This window comes from Phocoena phocoena, chromosome 5, assembly GCF_963924675.1.
Source record: "Phocoena phocoena chromosome 5, mPhoPho1.1, whole genome shotgun sequence".
NCBI lineage: Eukaryota > Metazoa > Chordata > Mammalia > Artiodactyla > Phocoenidae > Phocoena > Phocoena phocoena.
This window is the reverse complement of record NC_089223.1, coordinates 17,095,876-17,121,425: the sequence shown is the minus strand read 5'-3', so window position 1 is coordinate 17,121,425 and position 25,550 is coordinate 17,095,876. Positions and strand designations below refer to the sequence as shown.

Genomic DNA, 25,550 nt, shown 5'->3' with positions numbered 1-25,550 from the left:
CAGAAGAAAATTCTTATTACTTAACATGAATCCCTATAATATTTATTGTAAAAATGCCAATTCTACTATTAATAATAGAGTAATAAAGTCAGTAATATGTCTGTGTAATAATATGCAGTGAATAACAGTTTATCTTGTCATCAACTTAATAAAGTCCAAATATTCCCAAAGCAGCAAGGATTTTGAGAATTACAGAGTCTGGACATCAATGCTTCCAGTTACCTAGTTGTCCACTAGAAAGCTGGTACAAACTGGCACTAACATTTTTAAGTGACTTTTACATTTAAAAATATCAAAGAAAAAATATATGGTATTCCAAGCATTGTTCTTTATAATATTTCAACTTTTTGCATTGATTAAAATACAGTTTGAGACAGAGTAAAACTGTGTGCAACAATTTCCAGAAATACATATAGTATCCATACATATGAAAAGATCCACCTCAATAAAACAAAATAGTATTTAATATTTTCAAACATTCAGAAGCATATGAATGTATTAGAAAAGGTCTTTAAAAGCTACATAATAAAGCAGTAGTTAAATCAGGAGAGGGATCCTAGGTTTCAGTAAGGTCAAACGTGAGTTTTTAATTTCTGTTGATTTTTATTTTTTTTCAAAAATCAAATATATATATATTTTTAGACAGTAAACATCTATTTTTGCTTCTTTCCAATGATACACATTTGATCACTTTTTTTTTTAAAGAGCAGGTTCTTACTAGTCATCAGTTTTATACACATCAGTGTATACATGTCAATCCCAATCCCCCAATTCATCACACTGCCCCCCCCCCGCAGCTTTCCCCCCTTGCTGTCCATACATTTGTTCTCTACATCTGGTCTCAATTTCTGCCCTAAAAACTGGTTCATCTGTACGATTTTTCTAGGTTCCACATATATGTGTTAATATACGATATTTGTTTTTCTCTTTCTGACTTACTTTATTTTGTATGAAAGTCTCTAGATCCATCCACATCTCAACAAATAACCCAGTTTCGTTCCTTTTTATGGCTGAATAATATTCCATTGTATATATACCACATTTCCTTTATCCATTTGTCTGTCGATGGGCATTTAAGTTGCTTCCATGACCCGGCTATTGTAAATAGTGCTGCAGTGAACATTGGGGTGCATGTGTGTTTTTGAATTGTGGTTTTCTTTGAGTATATGCCCAGTAATGGGATTGCTGGATCTTATGGTAATTCTATTTTTAGTTTTTTAAGGAACCTCCATACTGTTGTCCATAGTGGCTGTATCAGTTTACATTCCCACCAACAGTGCAAGAGGGTTCCCTTTTCTCCACACCCTCTCTAGCATTTGTTGTTTGTAGATTTTCTGATGATGCCCATTCTAACTGGTGTGAGGTGATACCTCATTGTAGTTTTGATTTTATGTTTCTCTAATAATTAGTGATGTTGAGCAGCTTTTCATGTGCTTCTTGGCCCTCTGTATGTCTTCTTTGGAGAAATGTCTATTTAGGTCTTCTGCCCATTTTTGGAGAAATGTCTATTTAGGTCTTCTGCCCATTTTTGGATTGGGTTGTTTGTTTTTTTAATATTGAGCTGCATGAGCTGTTTCTATATTTTGGAGATTAATCCTTTACTGTTGATTCATTTACAAATATTTTCTCCCATTCTGAGGGTTGTCTTTTCATTTTGTTTATGGTTTCCTTTGCTGTGCAAAAGCTTTGAAGTTTCATTAGGTCCCATTTGTTTCTTTTTGTTTTTATTTCCATTACTCTAGGAGGTGGATCAAAAAAGATCTTGCTGTGATTTATGTCAAAGAGTGTTCTTCCTATGTTTTCCTCTAAGAGTTTTATAATGTCTGGTCTTCCATTTAAGTCTCGAATCCATTTTGAGTTTATTCTTGTGCATGGTGTTAGGGAGTGTTCTAATTTCATTCTTTTACATGTAGCTGTCCCCTTTTCCCAGCATCACTTATTGAAGAGACTGTCTTTTCTCCATTGTATATCCTTGCCTCCTTTGTCATAGGTTAGTTGACCATAGGTGCGTGGGCTTACCTCTGGGCTTTCTGTCTTGTTCCACTGATCTGTGTTTCTGCTTTTGTGCCAGTACCATATTGTCTTGATTACTGTAGCTTTGTAGTATAGTCTGAAGTCAGGGAGTCTGATTCCTCCAGCACCGTTTTTTTCCCTCAAGACTGCTTTGGCTATACGGGGTCTTTTGTGTCTCCATACAAATTTTAAGATTTTTTGTTCTAGCTCCGTAAAAAATGCCATTGGTAATTTGATAGGGATTGCGTTGAATCTGTAGGTTGCTTTGGGTAGTATAGTCATTTTCACAATATTGATTCTTGCAATCCAAGAACATGCTATATCTCCCCGTCTCTTGGTATCAACTTTAATTTCTTTCATCAGCGTCTTATAGTTCTATGCATACAGGTCTTTTGTCTCCCTAGGTAGGTTTATTCCTAGGTATTTTATTCTTTTTGTTGCAATAGTAAATGGGAGTGTTTCCTTAATTTCTCTTTCAGATTTTTCATCATTAGTGTATAGGAATGCAAGAGATTTCTGTGCATTAATTTTGTATCCTGAAGCTTTACCAAATGCATTGATTAGCTCTAGTAGTTTTCTGGTGGCATCTTTAGGGTTCTCTATGTATAGTCACGTCATCTGCAAACAGTGACAGTTTTACTTCTTCTTTTCCAATTTGTTTTCCTTTTATTTCTTTTTCTTCTCTGTTTGCAGAGGCTAGGACTTCCAAAACTATGTTGAATAATAGTGGTGAGAGTGGACATCCTTGTCTCATTCCTGATCTTAGAGGAAATGCTTTCAGTTTTTCACCATTGAGAATGATGTTTGCTATGGGTTTGTCATATATGGCCTTTATTATGTTGAGATAGATTCCCTTTATGCCCACTTTCTGGAGAGATTTTATCATAAATGGGTGTTGAAAGAAAGGTTTTTCTGCATCTATTGAGATGATATGGGTTTCATTCTTCAATTTGTTAATATGGTGTATCACATTGTTGATTTGCGTATATTGAAGAATCCTTGCATCCCTGGGATAAATCCCACTTGATCATGGTGTATGATCCTTTTAATGTGGTGTTGGATTCTCTTTGCTAGTATTTTGTTGAGGATTTTTACATCTGTATTCATCAGTGATATTGGTCTGTAATTTTCTTCTTTTATAGTGTCTTTGTCTCGTTTTGGTATCAGGGTGATGGTGGCCTCATAGAATGAGTTTGGGAGTGTTCCTTCCTCTGCAATTTTTTGGAAGAGTTTGAAAAGGATGGGTGTTAGGTCTTCTCTAAATGTTTGATAGAATTCACCTGTGAAGCCATCTGGTCCTGGGCTTTTGTTTGTTGGAGGATTTTGAATCACAGTTTCAATTTCATTACTTGTGATTGGTCTGTTCATATTTTCTATTTCTTCCTGGTTCAGTCTTGGAAGGTTATACCTTTCTAAGTGTTTGTCTGTTTCTTCCAGGTTGTCCATTTTATTGGCATAGAGTTGCTTGTACTAGTCTCTTAGGATGCTTTGTATTTCTGCGGCGTCTGTTGTCACTTCTCCTTTTTCATTTCTAATTTTATTGATTTGAGTCATCTCGCTCTTTTTCTTGATGAGTCTGGCTAATGGTTTATCAATTTTGTGTATCTTCTCAAAGAACCAGCTTTTAGTTTTATTGTTCTTTGCTATTGTTTTCTTTGTTTCTATTTCATTTATTTCTGCTCTGATCTTCATGATGTCTTTCCTTCTTCTAATTTTGGCTTTTGTTTATTCTTCTTTTTCTAATTCCTTTAGGTGTAAGGTTAGATTATTTATTTGAGATTTTTCTTATTTCTTGAGGTAGGCTTGTATAGCTATAAACTTCCCACTTAGAACTGCTTTTGCTGCATCCCATAGGTTTTGGATGGTCGTGTTTTCATTGCAATTTGTCTCTAGGTATTTTTTGATTTCCTCTTTGAGTTTTTCGGTGATCTCTTGGTTATTTAGTAATGTTTAGTCTCCATGTGTTTATGTTTTTTATGGTTTTTTCCATGTCATTGATTTCTAATCTCTTAGCTGTGTCATGTGGGATCTAGTTCCCTGAACCCAGATTGAACCCGGGACCCTTGCATTGGGAGTGCAGAGTCTTAGCCACTGGACCACCAGGGAAGTCCCCTCCTAGGCACTGAATTCAGTGTTGACAGTTTTTTCCCTTCAGCACAAGGATGTTATTCTGTTGTCTGATGGTTTCCATAATTTCTTTTGAGAAGTTAGCAGTTATTGTTCCTTTGAAAGTAATGTGTATGTGTCTTTTTAAAATTTTTCTTCCTAACTGCTTTTAATATTGCCTCCTTTAGTTTTCAGTAGTTTGAGTCTAATTTGCCCAGGTGTAGTTTTTTGGTTTTTTGTTTGTTTGTTTTGTTCTTTTTGTGGTGGACCATTTTTCAAGTCTTTGTTGAATTTGTTACAATACTGCTTCTTTTTTTTTTATGTTTTGGTTTCTTGGCTATGAGACATGTGGGATCTTAGCTCCCTGACCAGGGTTTGAACCGGCACCCCCTACATTGGAAGGTGAAGTCCTAACCACTGGACCGCCAGGGAAATCCCCCAGGTGTAGTTTTGTTTGTATTTATACTGCTTGGAGTTGCCTCAGTTTTTAAATCTGACTTGAGTCCCTCATGTAATTTGGTAAATTTTGGTTATTCTTTCTTTCTGTATTCCTTCTGTCCCATTCTCTTATCATGTCCTTGAACTTTTTAACCATCTTGACATTTCTTACTATCTGTTTTCCCCTCCTCTGTGATTATTTGAATATTTTCTATTGACCTGTCTTTGAAGTTCACCAGTCCTACATTCTGCTGAGTCGAGTTTCTTGTTATTCAATAAGCTCTCAATTTCATACATTGTAGTTGGCAGTTCATTAGTGTCTATTTGATTCTTTTTAAAAATTGATTTCAATTCCCTTTTCAAATACTCCTGTTTTTTCTATCCTTTTTCCACATCTTCTGTTTTATTTATTTGTTTGTTTGTTCATTTGTTTATATTTTTGGCCATACCATGCGGCTTGTGGGATCTTAGTTCCCTGACCAGGGAATGGACCCAGCCCTGGCAGTTAAAGCACCAAGTCTTAACCACTGGACCACCAGGGAATTCCCTCCATCTTCTATTTTACCATAGTAGTCATAGTTATTAAGACTTTATCTGCTAACTCAGTTATCTGGATCATGTATCTGTTATCTGGATGTCTTTCTATGGACAGTTTAATCTCTTGATCATTAGTTGCTATAAAAAATTTTCTTTGCATGTCTAATAATGTTTGATGGTTTGCTAGGTATTGTAGATAATATTCATAGAGGCTCACACTTCTGTTATTTTCCTCCAGAGTATAGAGTCTGGTTCTTGGGAGCAGTTAATTGATTTATCAGTAGATTACCTTGATCCTGTCACGGATTAGTTTTAGGATTTGTTAGGCATATGTATTTCACTTGATACCTAGGACATGGCCTTTCTAGGATTTCATCTGAAAGTTGAGGATTTTCAACCATCCACTCTGGCTGGGTCTGAATTAGTCTTCCTGATGCTGTTCAGGCTCTGAAGTCTTGGCTCAGCTGTTCCCTGCTAGACTACCCGGAGTTGCATTCCGAACATCTCAGTTTAGGAGTCACAGCCAAGGACTTCAGGGATTTTTACATAGATTTTTGAGGCTCACTCCTCTGCAGCTCACTTTTCTCTGGTACCCTGTCCCCCAAACCCCCTGCCTTATCAGTCCCTAACTGTTGGCTGTTTTCTCTGTTCACTCGGACTACCTCTGTCTGGAGACCATCACTAATTTTAAGCTAGTAGAGTAAGGAATGGCATTTGGTAATGATCATCTATGTGACGATGTAAATTGATTGTGATGAGGAAATCCTGGTAAAAATGATTGGTGCTCTGGTGCTATTAAGGCATTGGCTACTCTGTGTAAATTTTATGGCCTTAACTACTCTGTGTAAACATTTACATTTATTCAGTTAAGTAATCAAGCCAGTAAGTTCTTATCGGTGTAGCGTTGTGATCATTGGCATTACAGTTGTGAGCAAAATCAAGATAAAGCCCTTGCTATGAGTGACTTCATAGGCTAGTAAAAAGTACTTACTGGAGGTGTCTTGTTGATAAGAAAAATGTATTTTATTTTGTAAAATGTGTATCACCTGTCCCTGAAGTCTTTTTTTTAGATCATACATCTCTGATTTACAGAATGTTGTTAATGTGAACATATATCTGTATTGGTTTGCTAGTTGGATTTAAATCTGATATCCAAACCCTTGTTGCAGTGCCCTCCTTTTTTGTATCAGCTTTTGTTTCAGCTTCTGGTCCCTTTTCTTAGCTATCTGTTGATACCAATTTACAGTAGGGTGAAGAGTTACATGGATTAATGTGGAGAACACTTATTATTCCCAGCCTCCCTTTTTCCCTGACATTTTTAGATGACAATTATGTCTAGCCTAGAAGAATTTAAGTTCAAGCCAATGTCCAGCTTTTTTGCTTAGGGCCAATTGAAAATGACAGAAGTTGCTGAACTTTGTCACCATATATAATAACAGTGTAACATGAAAGCAAGGACCTGTGTAGTATTGCCTTGATCACTTTATAAAGATTTTTGTGTTTGTGTCATTGTGATATAGTTAATATACTCTCCAAACTTTAGTTGTATCTCCCCCACTCCCACTATGCACTGTTTAGTATGTTAAGAAAGGTACTTGATTTTCCCAACTTTTTTCCATGGTCTCTAGCAATCTTATATTAAAATGTGTAAGTGGAAGGTAACAATATACAAAATTATTATTATTATGTTTTTAAATTTGAGAAACCTTTTGCTCATAATGAAGAGATGCTAGAATGAAGAGTCTGGTGCTTAGAGTTTGATCTGTGGTCTATTTTATCCAGTGCTTCTGCTGTTAATTCATTCTCCTTAAAAAAAATATGGACAATATTGGTTCACATTTATTTAGAGTATTGCTGTCGTAGGAATTAATTTTTCACAGCATTGTGAATTAACTATATTTCAATAAAAATTTAAAAATAAAGAAATTTCTTAATGTTATTTCTTCATGTTAAGAAGTTCATAATGTTTAATTATTTTCCACTAGGAAACCACCCCTACTCCTAATCCCCCACCTACAGAAGAAGAGAAAACAGAATCTAATCAGGAGGTTGCTAACCCAGAGCACTATATTAAACATCCTTTACAGAACAGGTAAGCTTTCTGACACATAGGTGTTCTGACTTAGGCCGCAAGGTAAATGGTGAATGGGACAGGTTTGGAGGGAAAAGTTAGATGAGACTAGTTTTAGATAGGTGAAGGATTCCATTTTCATTTGGATGACCCATGTCTAGCAAGCAGTTTTATGTGTGAATCTTGAACTCAGATAGTAGAACTTTGAAAGAGTGGTTTGAAATTCATTGGTAATTGATGGTAATTGAAACCACAGTAGTAAATGAGTTCTCACAACAGAGGCTTGGAATATTAGCACATAGGTGATTTTTCTTTTTTCTTTTTTTTGCGTACGCGGGCCTCTCACTGCTGTGGCCTCTCCCACTGCGGAGCGCAGGCTCCGGACGCGCAGGCTCAGCGGCCATGGCTCACGGGCCCAGCCACTCTGTGGCATGTGGGATCTTCCCGGACCGGGGTACGAACCCACGTCCCCTGCATCAGCAGGCGGACTCTCAACCACTGCGCCACCAGGGAAGCCCATAGGTGATATTTTTGAGTAAGAATGCCTATGAAGAGAACAGTCTTGTGGTTGCCAAGTGGGAGGGGTGTGGGGGAGGGGTGGGCTGGGAGTTTGGGATTAGCAGATGCAAACTGGTGCATCTAGAATGGATAAACAGCAAGGTCCTACTGTATAGCACAGGGAACTATGTTCAATATCCAGTGATAAACCATAATGGAAAAGAATATGAAAAAGGATATATGTATAACTGAGTCACTTTGCTGTATAGCTGACATTAACATAACATTGTAAATCAACTGTACTTCAGTAAAATTTTTAAAAAAAGAATGCCTTTGAAGGGTATAGACATATAAACTGTATAAACTAGGAAAGAGTGCTTGGTCATGGAAACCAAGCAGATGGTTTATTTTAAAGACAAGATAAGCATATTTGCCACAGAAAGGCCAAATGTTCATTGGATTGAACAATAAGTCCTTGCTAACATTGGAGAAAGTTTAGTAGATCAGGTAATGGAAGAAGATTGGCATAGTTTGAAGAGTGAATAGAAAGTATACAAATGTATAGAGCAGGAATAGGCAATTTGAAGTTGGTCTGTGAAGGAGAAAAGAGAGCTAGGGGATGTGGAGGCTGGAGATTGGTTGGTTGTATTTAAGAGAAGTTAGGTGAGGAAAAGAGGAGTGTTTAGGATGAGTTAAGTTTTCATAGTTACTGTGTAGTAGTTTAATAGTTCAGTATATGGTTTTTCCTATCTCTACCCTACCACTTCCCAGTATGTTTGTGTTTTTTACTTGATTGTCTTTCTGGCTTACATGATGAAAATTAACACATTCCCTGAGAGCTGATGGTGGGAAGAAAATGGCAACTCAGAAACATTGTAAGAATCTGGAGGAAAGTAAATTGGAATTAACTTTTGAGGATCTTTAATTCCTTTCATTAAAGGAGTTAACTTCTGAGGATCTTTAGTTCCTTTCATTCTCCCCACTCCCAGGCCTTTTACTCTCTTTACCTTAAAGATCCCATGGGACTGTCTATAATTTAGTTTCATTTATCTGAAAAATGTGTTGTCCCTTTATTTTTTATCATTTCTTCGTTATCATGGTAGACCTATTGAAATAATAGTCCAAACACATTCAGTAGTTTTTTTCATAGGAGACCTGTGGTTCAGCAGTTCTCTAGACAATGGGAATTGTCAGCCCATGAGTGAGATGTCAAAGGTCAAATAGTCCATAAAGGGTAAAAATTCTTCCTCAGGAAAGCATTGTGCCAAAGATAATAGTTGAACAGTTGATTAGTGGCAATTTCATTTAGCTAACCTAGCAGCAGTACCCAAACTTTTAAAGTATGTTTTTTCATCTTTTCAGTGGTATATAAAAAGCTAGCTCTGTCTTCTGACTGTGAACACAGTTCTTAGTGTTGCTGTTTTGTGGGGAGAAGTAATCAAGGCATGTATCCCTCATAGCTTAAGTGAAATCTGAGAAGAGATTCCTGTCCTATCAGTGAACAAACTGATTAAATCCTAAAATGAAGTTTGTGAAGATTTCTTGTGTAAAATAGTATCATATGGAAAACTATTTTAAGACATTTTTGGTTCCAATTTTGGTAGTTTCTTCATTATTTACTACTTGTAAATATTGCAGAATTATGTTTTCTTTTTTAAAAAAAACCACTGTATTATTATAAGAAAGATTAAATTATTGGGGTACAAAGTATATAAAGTAAAAGTTCTCCGCTTTTTTCTGATACCTTCTTCCCCATTTTGCTTTTCTCCATTCCCCAGAATAGTCAGTGTTAAAAATTTCGTTTGTATTTTTCCAAAACCTTTCAATATGCGTATATATACTTTTTTTATATAGATGGCCATACTGTTGAGTTTTTTTGTTTGTATATGCAGGTTTTGACTCATTATTTTAAACCACTGCCTTGTATTAAATGAATATATAGTCACGTATTTTATCAGGCTTACATTAATGTGTATATAGATTTTTTTTCTATTTACAAACAGTGCTATAAAGTATACACCCTTATATATTTTTTTGCAGTTGTGTGAATATATCTAGGGTAAAATTTCAGAGTTCTTAGGTTAAAGACTACCTTTTAACTACCTTTGTAGAGATTGCCAAATTATCCTCCTTTATCAGCTTATTAGACTCTTAACAGTTTGTTACTGGTTTCTACATCCTTGGCAACACCATCAATCTTAAATTTAATTGCCTGTCAGATTGGTTCTAGTTTGATTTGTGAAAACAGTGTCTTATTGTTTTAAATTTGCATTTCTTTTATTGAAATTTCAAAACATTTTTGTTGAAAACAATCGCTTATTTGTGTTTTTACCTGTGAGCAGTCTGTTCAGTTCTTTTGTCTATTATTTTCTTTTGGGTTATCTTCCCAAGTTTATTTCCAAGCATTGTGTATTAGGGATGTTCACCCATTCAAGGGGGGGATTAGGTTGAAAATGCATTTCCAAATCATTTGTCTTTCAACATTGTCTAAGGAGTTATGTTATTTTAGAGGTTTTTGATTTTCATGTAATCAAATACCAGCTTTCTTCCATGGTTTCTGGGTTTCATGTCAGTCTTAGGAGAATTTTACTCACACAATTATCCTATTTAATAGCTGCCTAGCAGTCTCTTGCATGTATTATATTATTTATACTTTATTTAAATCTTAACTTCTTTGGGCTCATGACCCCTTTACATTCTTAAAAATTATTGAGGATTCCACAGTGCTTTTGTTATGTAGATTTTTATCTATTTTCATTTGCTATATTAGAAAATAAATGTTTTAAAATGTAAAATTATGTATGTACTTAACCCATTGCATGTTAATGTAAAAATAATTTTTATGAAAAAAATTTATTCAAAATAAAAAATACGTAGTGGAAGAATACATAAAAAATACATAGTGGGAAGTATTTTTGTAAATCTTTTTAAGTGCCTGACTTAATAGAAGTCAGCTGGATTTTCATAGTTGCTTCTGCATTGTCTTTGGAGATAATTTGTTTCAGAGAAAGTATGAGAATAAAATACAGCCTCAGACAGGTACATGGTTGGAAAAGGGAGGAGAAATTTTAATAGCCTTTTAAAATAATTATGACTGTCTCCTTCCTTTGATGCTAGGTTTCTTATATGTTAGTTGCATTGTAGAATCTGAAACCATATCCAAGAGCTTTTTCTACTCTGTTACATTAAAATCCATTGGTCTATCTTGCATTTGGAATGTATCCTTCACCCATGCACGCCTCTGGTCATTTGGATAATATTGGTTCAGTGAGTTTGCAGACCTTCCAAATATTGGCACTTTTCATTATATGATATCAAAACAATAACATTAATTATTATCACTACCTAAACTCATCAGAAATATCGTCAGGTGTCATTAAGTTGTTAAGTGCACAGTGACACATGCTTTCCAAAATTCTGATTTTCTCCTGAAAGCTCAAATTTTAGCAGCTGGCTCAGTCTGTTCATTTTTCAAGAAATAATCATGGTTGATCAGCCAGTCTTCTTCCCAGTAAAAGTGGTGTTCTTTGAAAAAAGTAACTAGTTCACCTCACAACTCAATTGCCTAAGCATTGTATTGATATTTGGTATGCAGAAATATTTTTTGTGCAGAAAAAGACGTGTACACAGATTGAAATTTAATGAAACCAGTAGTTTTTACTGCTGGTTTCCATTCAGTGGCATTCTTAACTGAAACTGACATTATTACTGTGAGAGTTGGTGATAATAAAGGATACAGTGACTACTAGTACAAATTGGTGCCACTGTATAATTCTTGCTGTGTACGGCACCAGTAGGTTTACCAACCGTTGCTTTTGCATCATCAGTGCAAATATCAACACAGTGAAAAATAAAATGTCTTAGCATTTTTATGAAATAGTTTTTACTCATCAGCACTCCTTGAAAGGGCCTTAGGATCCCGTAGGGGCCTGTAAACCACATTTTGAGAACTGTTGGTAGGCACTTAAGATGTTTCCAAAATTTTCCAAAATTAAGAACATTCCTGTACAAACATTTTTGCTTAGTTATCCAATTATTTTCTTAGGATATATCTTTATATGTTTAATGGCTGAATGCAATTTTTTTTTAAAAGATGGAATTAAATTTTATTCTTTATTATTTTTAATTGAGGTGTAACAGTTTCAGATGTACAACATGATTCAATATTTGTATGTATTGTGAAATGATTACAGTAAGTCAACATCTGTCACAATACATATTTATACATTTTTTTTTCTTGTGTTGAGAACTTTTAAGATTTAGTCCCTTAGCAACTTTCAAATTTGCAATGCAGTATTATCACCATGTTGTACTTTACATCCCCATGACTTACTTATTTTACAACTGGAAGTGTGTATCATTTGACCACCTTCGTGCATTCCCCCACCCTTGTGCCTCTGGGAACCACCAATCTGTTCTCTGTATCAGTGAGCTTGGGGTGGTGTTTTTGGAGTTAGTTTGTTTTTTTAAAGTTTTTTTGAAGATTGCACATATCAGCGAGATCATACAGTATTTGTTTTTCCTGTCTAGTGTCTGACTTATTTAACTTAGCACAAAGTCCTCAGGGTCCATCCATGTTGCAAACAGTGAGATTTCCATCATTTTTATGATGGAATAATCCATTGAAAATGTATATATATATACACCATATTTTCCTTATTCATGCCTTGATGGACACTTAAGTTGCTTCCATGTCTTTGCTTATCATGGGGTGGGGGGGTGCACATATCTTTTTCAAGTTAGTGTTTTCATTTTCTTCTGATAAATGCCCAGAAGTGGAATTGCTGGATCCAGTGGTAGTTCTATTTTTAAATTTTTGAGGAAAGACTGAATTAATTTTAGAAATCCAGAGTATAATACTTGACACTGTGTGTGTATGTTTAATAGTTTTTCTGCCTTTGCTTTTTTAAAAAAATTTTTTTCCTTGAGAGTGGGTTGGCAAATATACATTATCAAGTAGGTGCTGAAATGCATTTCATTTTTATGTCTGAGATTATCAAGCATTAACCATAAAGTTATGAAATATATGTCCACTTGGAAACCTGTCTTCAGACAACATTTTTATCAATGAGTAAGTGAAATTTCCTTAGAGGTGGTATAGTAATTCAGAAAATACAATTTTACTAAAGATGAATCATATTGGGATGATAATATTTAAGCATAACTTTTATGTGACATGAGTTTGTCTTCAGAGTATTAGAATAAAACTTTTTTAGACAAAGTATATACAGATATATAGAAACTACTATGCATTATTTCAGAATATATCTGTGGTAACATTACTCAATGAAACCCTGTATTATATTCCCGTTTGTATGAGTCCCCCCCCCCCCGCCCCCATTCCTAGTGCTCTCATTTCTCTCCTCTTGTTTCTCTGTAAATTCAGCTTCCCTCTTCCCCACTTAACCTTTCCAGTTAAGCGCTCCTGGTCTGTTTTTCTTAAATAACTGTGCTTAATTATCTCTATCATAGCACTTAGGACATTGTAATTGTCTCTGTACAACATTTCTGTGAATTCCCTGTGGGATGAGCCTCATTGGATCTCTAAGTATAGCAGAGAATCTGTTACACAGTAGGTACAAAACACATACTTTTCATTTTATTTATCTATTTATTTATTTTTTAGGCACACCACATGGCTTGCAGGATCTCAGTTCCCCAAAGCCCCAAATCCTAACCATTAGGCCACCAGGGAACTCCCAAAATATATACTTTTTAAATGAAAGAAATAGAGAAAACTACTCATTTGCTATTATAAATAAAATTTTTATTTATTTTATTTATTTTTAATTGTGGTAAAACACATACATAAAATTTACTGTCTTAACCATTTTTAAATGTACAGTTCAATAGTGTTAAATACCCCCCCCATTGTTGTGCAACCAGTCTCCCATCTTGCAGAAAAACTTAAACTCTGTACCCATTAAACAACAACTCTCCATTCCCCTTCCCTTTTAGCCCCTGGCAACCACCACCCACTCTCCATTCCCCTTCCCTTTGCGCCCCTGGCAACCACCATTCTACTTTATTACTCTAGGTGCCTCATACAAGTGGATCATACAGTATTTGTCTTCTTTGATGGACTCTTTTCACTTTCCTTCCTTTTTAAGGCTGTTTAATATTCCACACTACATTTTGTTCATTCATCTGACAATAGACACTTCCCCCTTTTGGCTGTTGTGAATAATGCTGCTTTGAACATGGATGTAAAGCTACGTCTTTTTTTTTTTTTTGACACTGACTTTCTGTTTTTAGATGGGCACTCTGGTTTTTTAAAAATGATAAAAGCAAAACTTGGCAAGCAAACCTTCGGCTGATCTCTAAGTTTGATACTGTTGAAGACTTTTGGGCGTAAGTAACCATTCATTTTAGGATGTTTTGTTGTGTAATTTTTCATTTTAAGTTGCATTCACAAAATGAAGGGTAAGGTGTGAACAGTTAATATTCACCTTTTTGTATGTCCATCTTCTCACAACTGTTTGAATTGGTGATTATTCCTCATCAGTTTTAGAAAGCTTCCGTCTTGTTGTCTTTTAGCTCTGCCTATTCTCTATTCTTTGTCCTGAGATCTCTTTCGTTGAGAATCCTTTATTGTTCCTAGAATTTCCAACAACTTTTAGGAGCTTGTCCCCTTTCTTGGTTGCCTAGATACATTTGCCCTATTCTTAGGTATTCCAGAGCTTTCTTAGGCTGTTATTTCTGCAGATTCTTTCCAGTATAATATCTGGATTTCCTGTGATAGAGATTCCAAGATTTCAAAGGCTGAACTGCTCATAATTCAGGGTTTGTCAAAGAATGACAATATCTCTGATGATAGTTTATTAATTTCATTATACTTCGTGATCAACATCAAGAAGAATAGTTGAAATATTTTTGAGATTTTGTTTCAATTTAGCAAATAGTTAAGATTTCGGGGTCTTAAATCTTTGCATGACTTCAAAATATAATTTAAAATGACAAAGTTCATTTCAGGAAGTTTTGGAATATTGATTCTTTAAAAACAAAGTTGATTTAGTATGTCTATTTGCTTGAAAAATGTATGGGGAGAAACTACTTGAGAACATGAAAGATACAACTTGTTGAAAACATTTTTAAGAGCTGTAAATTACCTAGCAGTTATCTAAGTATTCTAATTTGTTCAGCTGGTGTATTTTGGATCATATCAGTAATGTGATTCTTATGTTTAATGTTAACTCCCTGAGTGTAACATACAGACTAACAGATTGTGATTAGAAAATTTATGCATGTAATGTATACTTCCTCCAGGGCAGAAACAATTTTCTGTATATTTCTAGTGCTTTGCCCATATTAGGCATTTAGTATGCATTTGAATCGCTGAAAGCAAAGCATAGAATAATAAGAGAAAACTGTATATTGAGACCACTTTGAGTGGTCACTTTTAATTGAAAACATTTTTTAAGAAATTTTTAAAAATTTAATTTAGATATTTCACTAGCCTGAAGGTAGAAGCCTAGATCATTTGATCTCCTGAAGTCTGTCACAGGAAAATTGTTATAAAATGGGCAACAAAGTAAGAATGCTTTGCCTGTCTCCAATATTTTATACAGAAGTGATGATCTTAGCTATATGACTAGTGACCATGGATGGTGTTATTATCCTTAGTTAGATATTACTATTTGGGAAGTAGTTTAAAAATACAGATTCTATGGTTCCATCCTATACTTAAGGAATTAAAATCTCAAGAAGTAGGATAAGGAACTGTATTTTTATTTTTGGTTGCTATTTTAATAAATTTATTTTTGGCTGCGTTGGGTCTTGCTGTGCGTGGGCTTTCTCTAATTGCGGTGAGCGGGGCCTACTCTTAGTTGTGGTACATGGGCTTCTCATTGCAGAGGCTTCTCTTGTTGTGGAGCACGGGCTCTAGACAGGCGGGCTTCAGTAATTGTGGCACACGGGCTCAGTAGTTGTGGCGCACGGGCTTAATTGCTCCGTGACATGCGGGATCTTGCCAGACCAGGGCTCGAACCTGTGTCCCCTGCATTGGCAGGCGGATTCTTAACCACTGCGCCACCAGGGAAGTCCTGTTTTGTTTTTAAAAGCTCCCCCAAAGATTATTATGCTGACTTAAACTAGTAATGGTGTGTGGTGTTTGGGAACCATTGATCTGTCCTGCTCTTGGATACTTTGAAGGATAATAATGTTGACTTATTTTAGTCATGCAATCCTGATGGTCAGGGAGTTTGTCTTGCTTTCTCTTGATTTGTCTTTTTGTGTGTTTAAAACTGCTCATTAGCCTCACGGATTCTTTCATCTATTTAAAGCCACCTCATATCTCTCCTTTCAGTTTCTTGTATATACATATGTATGTATTAAGTTAACTAATACATCAAACTTGTCAGAATAAAATTATTAAAAATATTTTCTTGAAAATCATCAGATGTTGATTCTTGAAGCTGACTGTTACTGAGATCTGTTTAGTCCATTTCAGAAATTGACTTCATGGGGGCGGGAAGTAAACATGAGTTTTTATCTTATTTTTATCATATTCTCTGAATGTATATGTACGCACCTAAACTTTGCATTACATATGCTATGTTTATAATTGTTCTTTTCTTTTATCTAGTCTGTACAACCATATCCAGTTGTCTAGTAATTTAATGCCTGGCTGTGACTACTCACTTTTTAAGGTATGTTTAATTGGTGACTTCATATATTTATTATAAGACTGGACCATTCAGGTATTCATTAAAAAATCTTGCCATAAACTTAGGAATAGTTAATGTTGTGGTGCTTTGAGAATAATTAAATTAGCTTTACTAGGTTTTAGCATAAATATATTTTGCCCTATTTTAGTATAAACATTGGGTTGGCCAAAAAGTACCTTTTTGGTAGAAATAAAAGACACATTTTTTTAAGTAAAAATAAAATACACATTTAATTTAGTTAAACCATGTTTTAAAGTAATAGAACTACATTTGAAGCCCCATAATTCATAGGTCTAGTTGTCTAGTTAAATTAGCATTGTTCTGTTTTGCCCTTCCTCAAAACGTCTAGTGTTTTTCTTCTCTAATTGTTTTTGTTTTTCTTCTCTAATTGTATTTATTCAAGGCATGTTTTTCATTTTCTCCAAGAACTTTATTGAACAACGCATTCAGCCTTTGGTGTGGTTGGTGGTGGTTCATTTAGCTTGCCCAGGATCTCTCCCGTTCTACATTATTGTACAGTATCCACTTTTCATCACCTGTCACAATTTGTTTTAAAAACGGAACGTTTTCATTACGTTTAAGTAAAGAATTGCATACTTGAATATGTTCAAGAAGGTTTTTTTCACTTATGTGGAACCTAAACATCAAAGCGATTCACATAACCAAGCTGGTGCAAATGATTGTCAGCACTTAATTTTGAGTATGTTGGCTCTCTTCTGTGTGGTATTACGTTGATTGTTCTCAGTTAATGTCTCGATTTGATTGCTATCGACTTCAGCTGGTCTGCCTGACCGTGGAGCATTGTCCAGCGAGAAATCTCCAGCACAAAACTTTGCAAACCACTTTAGACACATTCAGTCAGTCACAGCACCTTCTCCATACACTGCACAATTCTTTTTTTTTGCATTTCAGTTGCATTTTTACCTTTCTTGAAATAATAAAGCCGAAAATATTTTTTTCTTCTTCCATCTTCAGTATTAAAACGGCTACATGAAAATTCACCAATTCTGATGTCTTTTTTTAAATGCACGCTGATATGACAGCTGTCACATACAATCTAACGAAATTGTTTTGAATGAAGTTAAAGACAACTGAGTGCTACTAGATGCATCTTAGGGAAAAAACCAAATGAACCTTTTGGCCAGCCCAGTTATTGAAATTAAGTGAGAGTCAGACTGTATGGGCACATACTGTGATTGATTTTGAGGAGAGCTTTGAAAATCCAAATGGGTCATCCAATCCGTTTCTTCTTTATATATTTGAGTAGACTGAAGTCCAGAGTTTGTCAGGAATTCTTAACCTGGAGTGTGTGGGTCCTTGAGATATTTATGAGTTTTGTCAGCTGGTAGTGGGTGGGACAGTCATTAGCTCTCTGAAATTGTGTAAGTTTTTAATATATTTTCTAGGTATAGAAATGTATATAGCTTCTCAAAGGTATCTGTTACTCAGAATGTTTTAGAGCCTCCAAATTAAGTGAAACCCAAGGTTTGATAGTTAATAAGTGCCCAAGTCAGTACTCTTAATTTTGCTTTAAGTCTTGTGTGCTTTTTTCCCCACTACGTCAATTAGCAGTTTTTATGGGTATAAAGTAAATAGTTAATAGGGTTGTTGCTTGCTGTTTCTAGTGGTGATCTCAAGTTAAAGTAACAATATTGTCTCATATTGTTGTCTCCCTAACCTTGTAGGATGGTATTGAGCCTATGTGGGAAGATGAGAAAAACAAACGAGGAGGACGATGGCTCATTACATTGAACAAACAGCAGAGACGAAGTGACCTCGATCGCTTTTGGCTAGAGACAGTAAGGTTTTAAAATTATAAAGCTGTTTTGGAATACTAAAACTTCACTTATGTTACATTTTACATTGGTTACTTAATTCAAGATGAGATAAGGATTCCCACTCTAAGCCAGCACTTAATTTTGTTCTGTCCTGTGAATCTTGTATACTTCTTACATACTAATACAGTGAAACTCCCTACCACATATTACACATCCAGAAAGTGATCGGCAGTTGACTCACCTTCCAGAATAAGGTCATCCTGGTCATCTAATTAAGTTCAAAATTATGTAACCTCTCACATTTTGTATGATGTAAGTTTTTTTACAATCCTCTTAGAGTATTGCTCTGTATATTAAACTTTTTAGATCAGTGAAGGAAACAGTGAAATTATAGCTTGATATCATTCAGCTTATGTGTTGTGATATAACTTGGAACTTTTGGCTTCATATGACATTTATTAAATATGAGATAATAGGCATTTTCTCTAGTGAAAGTTTTCAAACCCCAAGCTTTTAGGAGCAGGGATTATAGTCTCTTTTGTATCCCTATCACTTGACAGTGTCTGGTTTATAGTTAGCCCTTACTAAGTTGAGCAATAATAAATATTTCAGTGAATGGCTTTTTAAAGAAGAAACAATTTTGCGGGAATTCCCTGGCAGTGCAGTGGTTAAGACTCCCGGCTCCCAATGCAGGGGGCCCGGATTCAATACCTGGTCAGGGAACTAGTTCCCACATGCATGCCGCAACTAAGAGTTCGCATGTCGCAACTAAGGAGCTGGCAAGCTGCAACTAGGGAGCCCGAGAACTGCAACTAAGGAGCCCACTGGCCGCAGCTAAGACCCGGTGCAACCAAATAAATAAATAAGTTTAAAAAAAAAAAAGAAACTTAATTTTGCTTTCGGGAGAGATTATCAGTAATTACCATTTTAGAATTCTGCATTAAAAAGTCATTTCACTTTTGCAGGATGACAAAAGTTCTGGAGATTGTTGGTGGTACGATGTGAATATACTTAATGCCACTGAACCATACACTTAAAAATGGTTAATATGGTAAATTTTATGTCATGTATTTACTACAATTTTTTTAAAAGTTAGAAAATGTTCATGAAAATTAAGAACAAGAGGCAATTAAGCAGCTTTTTCAGTTATTCCTTTAATATTTGCTGGCAAGTATAAGCAGCAGCAGAGCAAAGTGAATATTAATAAAATAATTCACCTTTTATGTGCCCTGACATCAGTTGCCCAATTTGCTAAAAAAGTTAACAAAACTGATCATGTTCTTGGTATTAAAGAATCAAATTAACAACTTTTTTAAAGGCCAGGACAAAAAACTATATATAAATATAATTTAGGCATTCAGAAAGTCGACTCTTGATTTAAAAACTGTTTTTCAGTTTTGTATATATACAAATATTTGAGACATTTGCAGCTTAATAAGCTGTTTATCATCTATTGAATGTAACTTGAGATTTGGGTTTTTTCTTTTAAGCTGCTGTGCCTTATTGGAGAGTCTTTTGATGACTACAGTGATGATGTATGTGGAGCTGTGGTTAATGTTAGAGCTAAAGGTGATAAAATAGCAATATGGACTACTGAATGTGAAAACAGAGAAGCAGTTACACATATAGGGTAAGTTTTGCTTTTTGTGTGCTTCTTTTAAAATAGATGACTAAAAGCAGAAGTACTTTTTAAATTAAAAGTATTTATGTAGATCATTATTTTCGTTGTTTACGTGAACACTTTTATAATCTTGAACTGCTGTGAATTGGTATTCAGTGTCTTATTCATATTTTTTTCACTTCTGTAAAATTTCTTTTTCCTAGCAGTGGGGTATATAATCACTATTTTAGCATGTAGCATTTTATTATTTAGCATATGAGAATATGTCTTTTTTACCCTACTTTAAAACCATAATGCTAATGTATAATACTCAATAATTTGGTGAATATTGGCATTTGCCATTGAAGTTTAAGTGACAGTAGCTTGGTTTTGTCCATATTTAAAACCCACATGTATAAATTTTAAAACTTTTTTTTGGCAAATATTACTATTTGCAAAAGTTGCCTGTCGTCCCCGCTCCGCCCCCCCCCCCGCAAATGTCAGTCAGTGTTAACTAGGATTTTCTCTTTACTATATTTAAATTAGTAAAATTGGACTTTAAATTTTGTGTTAAAATTAAGTACCAGTCATAAGTCACAATATGTTTAGTTTGCCTCTTTGCGTGTTGATTTTTCAAACATTATGAATTCTCCTGTGAACATAATTCCTTTCTGGATTAAAAGGTGTGGGGATTTTCCAGGTTTCATTCTCCACGGGGTTTCTTATAAGAGAAGGTTGATTGTTGATTCGTCACCATATTCCTGATCTTTCTGTCAGCCTTAAAACTTACTAACAGTGGGGGTCTCCTATTTCTTTGAAAATGTGTTAAAGAAACTAAGTATGAACTTCTTTCCTCGGAAAGTTTTTTATTTGTGTCAATATTAAACAGTTTTGAAATCTCTATAAAACTTTTGGCCTCACTTTTTCAAGGAAAAATTTTTTTTCACCCTTTTAAGTTGCATGGCTCAGTGCTCATTCTGGCATTTTTAGTGATTAAGTATAATTGAAGGTAATACATTATATCCTAATGTGAATCTGATAATAGTTATAATTTTAGTTATAAAATTATTTTTAAATACCCTATTCAAAGGAAGGTAGTAAAGTCTTCTGAAGGGTAGAGTATGAATAAAATTTCCTGGTATCATACTGCTAGAGTGTTTAGCTCCATGAAAATCTCTTTTTTTTGTTTATCTTTTTTTGTTTGTTTACCATGTATTTTTTGTTTACCGTATTTTTTTGTTTACCATGAATAAAATTTCCTGGTATCATACTGCTAGAGTATTTAGCTCCATGAAAATCTCTTTTTTTGTTGTTTGCCATATATATCTCTTTATTTTTGTTTCATTTTGGTGCCTATTTTTAAAATTTTGCTATTTTTTCTCAGATACCAGATTCCTAACTTGACCTATGATGTTCTCATAAGATCATATGATGATCTGTCCCCAGTTTTACCTTGTCGGCCTTATCTCTCATATTTACCTTTCTTGTGAGCTGTAGCCACACAGCCTTATTTTTGTTCCTTGGCCTTCAGATGTGCTTCATTCTCTTAGCATTATACTTTGACCTCATGAGTTTTTAAAAGGAGAGAGTTCTCTGATTTCAAAGAGGAGATTAGATCCTCTTTGTTAATAATATCACAACCCCTGTGCTTTACCCTCTTTGATACTCAGTCACATCTTATTTGAAAATTAGGTTGTAGAGTTAATATATAAGGCAGAAATCATGTTATGTTCTAAATTATCCTTAAAATATCATAAATCGCCTTCACAGTGTTTGATTTTTGTGTGTGCATTCTTGTCGGTAATAAGTAAGGTAAATGTAATTGCAGTAACATACAATATTTACTAAGGTTTATATGTAAAATATAATTGAAGCATTTTAGATCAGAAAATTAAAATGTGCATGTAATTGATTTTGAATACATTAATTATGTATGTGATACAGCTCCACCGTATGTATTTGTGATTATTTGTTTGCAAATAATCAAATACTCTAAACTGTAAACACCATGAGCCTAGAGAGTGTCCTTGCTTTGCTTATTATTAATTTACTGATAATTATCACAGTACCTGATACATAGTAGACTCTCAAATATTGGTTAAGTGATTATGAAGAGTAAAGTTTGCTAAAAGGAAAAAGGTGTGCAATTTCCTATTTCACTCTCTAGGTATTATTTTTTAATGTAAAGAGTAATAATACTGGATTTGGGGTGTATGTTTGAATAAAAATTAATGGCTACTTTTCTTCTTTTTCATCTTCTAGGAGGGTATACAAGGAAAGGTTAGGACTTCCTCCAAAGATAGTGATTGGTTATCAGTCCCATGCTGACACAGCTACTAAGAGCGGCTCCACCACTAAAAATAGGTTTGTTGTTTAAGAAGACACCTTCTGAGTATTCTCATAGGAGACTGCGTCAAGCAATCGAGATTTGGGAGCTGAACCAAAGCCTCTTCAAAAGCAGAGTGGACTGCATTTAAATTTGATTTCCATCTAAATGTTGCTAAGATATAAGAGAAGTCTCATTCGCCTTTGTCTTGTACTTCTGTGTTCATATATTTTTTTTTTTTTAATTTTGGCTAGAGTGTCCACTATCCCAATCAAAGAATTACAGTACACATCGTCCCCAGAATCCATAAATGTGTTCCTGGCCCACTCTGTAATAGCTTAAAAGAATTAACGATTACAAACACATTTGACCCATCTACAATATTAAAGAAAAGAATTTGCATTTCTATACCTTACAAGAGAACGATTCTGTTTATGTTCCATTGTATGCAGGAGCATATTTTGCTGGTTTGAAAGAGTATGATGCATACAGTTTTCTAACAATTTTCTTTGTTTCTTTTTACAGCATTGTCTGTGCTGTACTCTTGCTGATGGCTGCTAGATTTTAATTTATTTGTTTCCCTACTTGATAACATTAGTGATTCTGATTTCAGTTTTTCATTTGTTTTGCTTTTGTTTTTTTCCTCATGTAACATTGGTGAAGGATCCAGGAATATGACACAAAGGTGGAATAAACATTAATTTTGTGCATTCTTTGGTAATTTTTTTGTTTTTTTGTAACTACAAAGCTTTGCTATAAATTTATGCATTTCATTCAAATCAGTGATCTATGTTTGTGTGATTTCCTAAACATAATTGTGGATTATAAAAAATGTAACATCATAATTACATTCCTAATTAGAATTAGTATGTCTGTTTTTGTATCTTTATGCTGTATTTTAACACTTTGTTATACTTAGGTTATTTTGCTTTGGTTAAAAAATGGCTCAAGTAGAAAAGCGGTCCCATTCATATTAAGACAGTGTACAAAACTGTAAATAAAATGTGTACAGTGAATTGTCTTTTAGACAACTAGATTTGTCCTTCCTTTTATTTCTCCATCTCTATAGAAGGAATTTGTACTTCTTATTGCAAGGCAGTCTCTGTGGTGTCTTCTCTTGTAGTGTCTTCCACGTGAATAGCGTAAGTTTGGAGCATTAGTTTGATTATTACGTTTATTTTAATTTTTAATAAAGTGAATAGGTAGCATCATATATGGAATTAAATTGATGTGGCTATCTTTTTTTTTTTTTAATAAAGTAAGAGGCACAGTCCTTCAGTCTTAGGTAAATAATGTACTCTTAATATGTTAAAACTCATGAGAATTGTGACCTTGGTGCATCACCATTTGATTGGTAGGAATAACAGTTGTAAAACTTGGTTGCTGAATTGAGACGTTATTTTTCAAGTGTCCAAATGACACCATAGGGAAAGAGTTAACAGGTGGTGGGGGGCGTATGCATTAAGAATTTTGTTAGTGTTGCTGTCTAAATAGAATTAGAATAAACAGGTTATGAATGCTTGTATTTATAATGATGAGTTGGTGTAGTATAGATTTATGTAAACTTGAAAACTTGATCTACTCTTCATAGGCATCATTTGAAAGAAAATTTGAAAAGTTTGTTTATAATTATTGTATATTTCAGATCCCGTAAAATGAAATATGGCTATATTGTAGACAAAAGGGTAAGTTGAACTGTAGGTAGAATGAGAACCATTAATTGAGAGGAAATTTCATCTTTAGATGGTGATTATGAATTAATCATTTTAAAGCTGCTAAGTTTGACAAAAATCCTATATAAAATAAACATGAAATTAATAGTATTGATTTTATTGAGGAATTTAAAACAGCTTAAAGTGTACCACAAGCTACCATCTGAGTACTTGCAATACCACAAACACCCCTTGTTCAGTATTCTAGAAATAACTGAGTCTTTTGTGTTTATAATCTGAATATACTGTACCTAGTAATATCTGTTGTTTAAGGTTGGGTGATTGTTTAAGGTGATTTATTGTCTTTGTTGATATACGTAGTTGTGAGCACTTCAAGAGCTTGCTTAAAAGTGACCGTGGAGGTGGTAGTGTGTGGGCAATGGGTGGCATTGGAGGAATATATCTATTAGAAATTAATGCTTAATTTCCTTAATTCTAGGATGCAGTCCATTTTAAGAAGTACCAGCTTTGGCGGGTAGAGGAGGAATAATGCATTAAATGTACACAGTTCTAAATTTTTAAAAATCCTAATTTATAGCATTTGATTGTCCTCATTATTACCATCTGAGAATCACATTCGGTTTTAAGTCTTTTTCCCAGTATGGGTGGGGAGGAATGATTCTGAGTCACTTTTGGCAAATGCCACTTAAGTACCACAATGACTTGCAAATTTCCTAACTTTATTAGCATCGTTTCTAAATATAAGATTAGATTGTACATGATTTTCTAAGTTACTTTTCCCTCTCTAACAGGATATTATAAATAAATATATTTTCATAGTAGATTATTAAAATAATCTTTAATGGGTAAATAGTAGTTCATTGTAGGGATGTGCCATATTTCATTTAACCAGTTTTGTTAATAATTCCAGTTCTACAGAAGGATTTGAGGCATACTATGTAAGAATCAAAAAGTTAAAATCCTTACTTAGTACTTATGTGCTAGGCAGTGTTCTAAGCACTTCACATGCACTTTAACCTGCACAATAATCCTTTGATGTAGGTGCTGTTATCCCCCTTTTACAGATGAAGAAACAAGCAGTGAGGATTTAAGTCGCTTAGTATGGATTTGAATCCTGGAAATTTGGTTTTGGAGATCCTATAAAGCACATTATACAGTCTCAGTGATATAGAGCCTACCTGATGGGCTATAGTAAATTGCACCAGATTGTAGTAAGTTTATAAGTCAGGACATTTTAAATTTTACTTCCTTTGGTAATGAAACGTATAATAGATGGAGTGTCCCCCGAGGCCACTCTGTTCGCAGTCAGCTAAACTAATCATTTGGGGTTTTTTGAGAACATGGAGACAAAGGTACAGGAGTTTAGAGGTGCATAGATTAAGTGAATATTTTCGTATACAGTTTTAAGTGTCTATATCCTGTATCTTCTAAGCTAAATGGCAAAATAAAGCAAAGTTTTCAAGTTGAGCTGAGATTCTTAAATGCTGAAGTTTGCATTCAAAAGTACAATTTTAATTTACTAAGGCAGTGTGATAATGTGATGTTTTACATTTTAAAATTAAAACAAGTTAATGACAAGTCTCTGTGCTACTTTTTATCTCTTAATTGTTATGGATTGTCTTCATTATTGAGTAGAGGAAAAAAAGAGCTGAATTTTCTCACTCAGAGTTAGACCTTCTGGGCAAATGCAAAATTTCAGGTCAGATTGACATTAAAAAACAAAACCCTAGGTCAGTGCTATCTGGTGTCTCTCTGGACCAGTATAGAAATTAAAGTATAGAAATTAAAGAATATCTAGAAACTTCTACAGAAATTTGATATTGCTGTGACACTAAAGTATGTGG

General features: G+C 34.4%; 1 protein-coding gene across 1 annotated transcript in view; it reads left to right on the top strand.

The window, feature by feature from the left end:
* EIF4E (eukaryotic translation initiation factor 4E) overlaps nt 1-23,059 on the top strand; it is a 46,917-nt gene extending 23,858 nt beyond the window's left edge. Inside the window, exons 2-7 of the mRNA XM_065878130.1 lie at nt 7,080-7,186; nt 13,919-14,014; nt 16,248-16,311; nt 18,015-18,128; nt 19,598-19,737; nt 21,970-23,059. Of these exons, the coding sequence (XP_065734202.1) occupies nt 7,080-7,186; nt 13,919-14,014; nt 16,248-16,311; nt 18,015-18,128; nt 19,598-19,737; nt 21,970-22,084 (636 nt within the window). The 3' untranslated portion in view covers nt 22,085-23,059. The remainder of the gene's footprint in view (nt 1-7,079; nt 7,187-13,918; nt 14,015-16,247; nt 16,312-18,014; nt 18,129-19,597; nt 19,738-21,969) is intronic.
* Nucleotides 23,060-25,550: the final 2,491 nt, after the last annotated feature.